General features: G+C 48.1%; 1 protein-coding gene across 2 annotated transcripts in view; it reads left to right on the forward strand.

The window, feature by feature from the left end:
- Positions 1-5,954, forward strand: part of ARL3 (ADP ribosylation factor like GTPase 3) — a 29,742-nt gene extending 23,788 nt beyond the window's left edge. For both annotated transcript variants that reach the window (XM_043475564.1, XM_043475563.1), the window contains one exon: positions 5,676-5,954. In XM_043475564.1, coding sequence (XP_043331499.1) covers positions 5,676-5,723 — 48 coding nt within the window. In that variant the 3' untranslated portion in view covers positions 5,724-5,954. The remainder of the gene's footprint in view (positions 1-5,675) is intronic.
- Positions 5,955-6,000: the final 46 nt, after the last annotated feature.

The following is a 6,000-nucleotide window of genomic DNA, read 5'->3' on the forward strand; positions in this document are numbered from 1 at the left end:
CTTTGGGGACTGGAGAAAGGTCGTGGAGTTTTCTGTGGAAACAACATTCATTGTGAGGCACTGACTGACCACGTCCCTATTAGGTAATACCTTTGACCTAAGCTCTTGCCCACTCAGCCAATTTCTTGTTTTTCACTTGAAAAAGAGAATTCCCTGCATTGCTTAGTTCAAGAGCAGGCCTTTTAATGACTGGTACTAATTAAGGCTTTAAGTATTCCTAAAAATGAAAGACTTTACTCTCAGACAGAGATTCTGTGAAAAAGTTACTTAAAATTCCTTAACTTCCTATCTCATCTTCCCATTCCACCCTCCCACCCATGGTCCCCCTGGAAGCTGGTCAGCAATGGGCAGAGCTGCCAAAATGCTTAGTCGTGACGGGGGGTCAAGCAACTGGTACCACAGCCCTAATGACCCTGAAAGAAAATGTACAGAAGTTAAAAAAAAAAAAAAAAAAACCTGGAATTTCTGTTACTGTTCCAGATATATGTGTATACCTGATCAAATGCGTTTGTGAAACCTGTCCTCTGCTGCTAAATAACCCTCAAGTGGGTGAGTCAGGGGAACAGATCTGCTAGGTAAGGAGACACTCGGGCAGGGAGCTCACTTCTCCTTAGCCGAGCAGCTTAAACACATGATTCGAGATTGTGGGAGTTAGTGATTCCTGAGATGGATTTCAGGTTCTTGTTCTACCTGATGGCAAATATGTGCAGTTGTTATAAGGAGGACAGGCAGTTCCTGGCTCTGGATGTGGAAACTGGCTTTGCGGGCTTCTAGAGAGTTGGGAACCGGTCTTTGTTTGCCTGGCTGATGGTGATGAGGAGGCAGCCCATCACGTAATTAAAGCAGGTTTTCAGGGGAAGCTGTCGAGAGCAGAGGCAGGTAAGGGGCACTAAAAGCTGAAGGAGAGCATCAGTCTTGGAAACTCTGCCAGGGAGAGCCCCGTAGTCCAGAGGAGTGGTCAGAGAGACCCAGTTATGTCAAGCAGATGAAGGCAGGGCGAAGAGAAACTGAACTGTGTCCAGGAGGGAAAAGCCACGGCCCGCTCTGGCAGACCCCCTTGCAAATATGGGGCAGCCTCCGTCTGCATCCAGGGCTGCCAGGGCTTCTCATAAACAACACCTAACCCTGGGACTCTTCTCTGCTTTTCCCTGGGTGTCTGGAAAATCGTGAACAAAGGATCTGGCTGAGAGCCAGAGAAAGGTGTAAAGAAATCAGTCCCTCTTCCACCTGCAGACCTGAATGTGAGTCCCAAACCACAGCTCTCCCTGGCAGTGGTAGTTTCGGGTGTTTGAAGACATTGCCTCCCCAGAACATCGTGTGTGTGTGTGTGTAATTAAAATTATACTGCTTTAGAATTTCCTTTCAAAGCAGAGATCAGCAGTTTCAACCTGGGCTCTAACCTTAGTCATAAGAGAGATCTGCCTACACCAGTAGCTTCAAGCTAGGAGAAGGTCCTCCTGGGTATCGCTCTCCATGCCCCCACCTCACATCCATACCTTCTTTTCACATCGCTCCCACATGCCCTGTCTTCCTTCTCTGAGCAGGAGCCGTAATCTGGCTCCCAGAGCTCTCACCTTCACAGAAAGGGCCTCCAGCCATCTGAGTCCTGACGTGTGAGCTGTCCTTCAGAGTGCCTTGCAGATGAACTCTAAACATTCACTAGCCCAGGTTCTTGTTTTTGTTTCTTTTTCCTTGATCCAAGGGAACCTTTTCCTTAATATGCCAACAGAATTTCAGTATTTTTTTTTAAATAATATTTACAACTTCTTTCTAGGCCTGGTTCAGTTATTTTTGACTCCCAGGGTGAATGGAACTGCTTATCTGCAAGTCAGACCTCAGGTTTATTTTTAAATTTTCAACCCTCTCTGTAGACTAGGAAAGCAAGCTTGGGCCATGCAATTTTGCTACCTCTCTGGGGCAGTGCCTTTTGTCACCAGAAAAAGTATTAATAGCAAGCAATATTTTATGTATGCTGCCTCCAGCTGCTCCTTGACCCTGGGGGCCCAGTGGCACAAAGGAATAGGCTGCATTGCTCAGCACGGGCCTGAGCAATTACTGATGTGACGGTGTAGTCCTCGTGGCGTTAAACAACCAGACCCACCCGACCATGGCTGCCACTGCTTCCTTCCTACCACTGAGCAGTGACGGATGCATCGCAGAGAGATCAGAGTATGAGGGGTGCTCTCTTCCCATAGAAAGGGCATCATGCCTTTAATCCCAAAATGGAGAGATCTGTGATCAAGTAGGTTTCCACCCATGTGGTGAGGGGCCACCTTCCATTTTTCCCAGTGGTTAGTAGGGAATAATCCCATGACATGGTAGAAGTTATTTCCTCTGAAAGAGGCCAGACAAAGCTCAGTATTTGAGGTTCAGTGCCTCTCCTTAGTCTCTAGTATTGAATTGAAGCCAATCAATTCAAATTCAGTTTCAGCAAGGTTGGTCCTAGGCGGGTGTGCAGTGGAGGCAAAAAGGGAGGACTATACCATGAGATGGTCAGCCCTGTGAGGGAGATCCAGTTTGCAGAAATTTGGTCAAACCAGTTGACAGTAAAGGTTCAACCCTTAAACAAAGCTACGAGTTCATTTCCTTCTTTGGAAGCAGAGCAATAACCTGCTTCAGGTAAACGATCACCTTTTTCTCAGTCATCTGTTTAAAAGAAGATCAGAGCCTTGCTAAATTAAGGCCAGAGTGATGTGGCTGCTGATTTAAGGTTCCTCCTTTTGCTATGATGTTGTCTCTAAAGAGAGAGATTCCGCTGGAGATTGCAGGCTTGCAGAGAGTTAATGTGTTGGGATCATGCTGCGAGATAAAAATGTAGGAGTCCACAAGTATCAGTACATGGCAGCCTAGGAATCTTGAGAGGTGAGTGGCCACCTCTGGCACCTTCAGAGCTGCAGCAGAGCCACGCCGGGTGCTTGTCTGGGGCTGTTCCATCTCATACCCCTGTGTTCAGCTGAAAGTCATAAGAAAAAAAACTGCAGTTGCTCCCTCTGCCAACTTGAGGGTAAGCGCAGCTTCTCCCTAAGCCTGAGACAGAGCTCCTCCCCGGCACTTGCCCACAGTCATTGAGAAATGGTCAGGGGTGCGCGAGCGCGGGCACTGGAACTAAATTACCTGGGTTCACGGCCCGCCTTTGCCACGCATTCTTCTGTGCCCCCATTTCCTCATCCCTAAGTACCTACTTCACAGGGTTGTTACAGGGATTAAAAGATATCAATTAAGTGTCTGCTGCTGGGTTGGGAAGATCCCCTGGAGGAGGACCATGGCAACCCATTCCAGTATTTTTGGAGAATACTGGAGAAGTCTGGAGAATCCCATGGACAGAGGAGCCTGGCAGGCTATGGTGCATAGGGTTGCAAAGAGTCAGACACGACTGAAGTAACTTAGCAGGCAAGCAGGCCAGCCATCATGTGAAGTTCTGTAAACACCACCCCAAGCCAGTCTGGCATGGACCCTCCCCTCAGGAGTCTTTCCTTACCAGTGGGCACCTTAGAAGTAACATCCTTGTTGACTGTTGCCTCCCTGACACCTCCCAGCTCCAGTTCAGGTTCTCCTCTGGGCAGTAACAGGAAAGGCACAAACCCCCAGCCTCCAAACACTTTAGATGGGGCAGCCTTCCCGAGCCAGAGCAGAGTTAAGTCTCCCCAGCTTCCCACACTCCGGGTTGCAGGCAGCAGCTATGGAACCCCCTGGGGCCAGCAGGTCAGCTGGTGGGGCCCGACCTCTGAGCGCCCTCTGCTGGCAGGACTGGGGCTCTAACACACACATCTGGAGGACACTGCCCCTCAGCAGGGCTCCCCATTTAAATCCCCTCGGCCTCCATAACAGATACCCAGTAGAAAGCTGCCCCTCACCCTCATTCTGCCTTGGGTTCCTGCAGCTGAGTAAATATTTTTCCTATCTCTTTGAGTGCATTCATGTTGAGTTACATACAATAAAAGAAGCCCAGCCCCCTCTATAATCAGCCATAAAACAAGAGGGAAGACAGTATTCAGTGGGAACACTGCTCTTGATTTCTCTAAGAAGATGATTTGATAAAATAGTGCAACTCTCTATAGAGCAGGGAATATTGAGGTACGCACCTTTGATGGTGTTTGTGCGGGTTCCTAAAGATGGAAAGTGCCACGTAAGTGCTGAGCTATTCACCTTCGAAGGCAAAGAGAAGATGGTTATCTTATTCATCCCTCTTTTATTTGTAAAATCTTTTTTGTCTCCTGGCAGGTGATCTTTTTTTTTTTTCCTGGAAACCAATTAGCTCCTAAAATTAAACATCCTTCTCTTTAAATTAATCCTTTTCATAAAAATGGTCTTAAAACTGGCCTCAGCTTTTCAGAGTAAGCAGCTAACCCAGTTGTAATCGGAGTCCACCTTCTCTCACCTCGCCATCCCCCCGCAAACCCCAGTCCCCGCCGCTGCCAGGTGCTGTCCACCTCTGTGTGGTTTTGTGCAGTGGGCCGTGGCCAGCCTCCTCTAAGGTCTGCTCTGGGACAGCCATCAGATATTCTGCTTCTCCCAACCAAGTGCTCTGATGGCAACTGGCGGAGTTTTAATCACTGTAAATTCAGGTTATGGTCAGATTAGCCAGGAGATAGGATGCCTGCTGGTTGTTTTGCCATGATGTATTGTTTATGGGATTAATGCTCCGAATGGCCAAGGGTGTCAGCTGATATTTATTACTTTAAGCTGTCTCAGCTGTTCAGGTTCAACGACTAGCTCCCTGGTCACAGGAAATGCAGGGCTCTGAATGTCATGTATGCCCTGAGATGTCCGTGTGTGACAGAAGCAGGGGAAAAAGAGGGGGGTGCCTTGCAGAGGCCTCCTTTGATTTTGTTTTGGACTTCGGAGAATTCCACACAACTCGGGGGGTCACAGAGACTCTGGGGAAAGAGTAAGCATTCAGGGATGGCTCCTAAGGGGGTTGAAAAAGAGGACATCTCTGGTGGGCCTGGCATCCACAAGATACGCCACCTGCCAGGTGGCTGTACGTAGACATTGTGTGGATTTTACCTCTGTCCTCCTCCAGCCTTCTAAGAGAGGACATGTTCAAGGTTACTGTGCCTTTAAGGGAACCTTCTCCCCAGTCCCTCTGCTTGGTACTGCTTAAAGCTGCAAGAACCAGGCCAGGCCCCTTTAAACCTTCCCTGGTGCTGCACAGAGAGAAATGAATACACATTGCCCCAGTGTGTATCTAGTAACGCGCACTGCAGTTGGTTTGTTTTTCCAAAAAGAAATTTAATTTAGCCTAAGTGTACACTGTCACACTGTAAACACACCGGGGTACCAGAAGGGTGGCTTATTATTGAATTTAATGCCCTAGCAAAGGTCAGCTTTTAGAAAAAGCCAAAAATGGCTGGAATCTGTCCTGATAGCTCCTCAATCAGGCCTGGGATCCAGGCAGATGTGTTTATTTTTTCAGAGGGAGTTCCTGAGGACCCATCTCAAGTTCAGGCTCTTGACACTCCCCCTCCCGTTTCCCTTCAAGCTCTCAGAGGCCTCCCCACTCCTCCCTAGGAGGTCACTGTCCCTGGTCACCCAGGTGGGCCCCTGGGGCAGGCAAGCACCATTGAGCCCATGGTTGTGGAGGGCGGACCCGGGACCCTCTTTCCCCTCGAGGGCTGGAGTGTGTGGTGCCTTTCTTACAACTAACACTGCCTCTCTACCCATTTCCCTCAAAGGACGGCATGAACTGGGTCTGCAAACATGTCAACCCAAAGAAGAAATAAAATCTCGACGAATGGAGATGTGGGAGCTGCGGGAGCTGAATTCTGTCCTGAAAAACACTAATTTGCTGCTTTCTGACCAAATGTTTTTCCATCTGTGTACAGCTACAGCTGTATGAAGAGAAGGAGCAACACCATTTAAAAAGAATCCCCATTCCAGCCGTAGATTTAACTGATCTCTGAGGTTCAGTATCATTTTTCAAATAAAGGAATTATATTATTTCCTCTGCATAATTGAAATAGTATTAAATGTCTCAAAGCACATGATTAGAAAATGAGA

Source organism: Cervus canadensis, chromosome 8 (genome assembly GCF_019320065.1).
Source record: "Cervus canadensis isolate Bull #8, Minnesota chromosome 8, ASM1932006v1, whole genome shotgun sequence".
Lineage (NCBI taxonomy): Eukaryota > Metazoa > Chordata > Mammalia > Artiodactyla > Cervidae > Cervus > Cervus canadensis.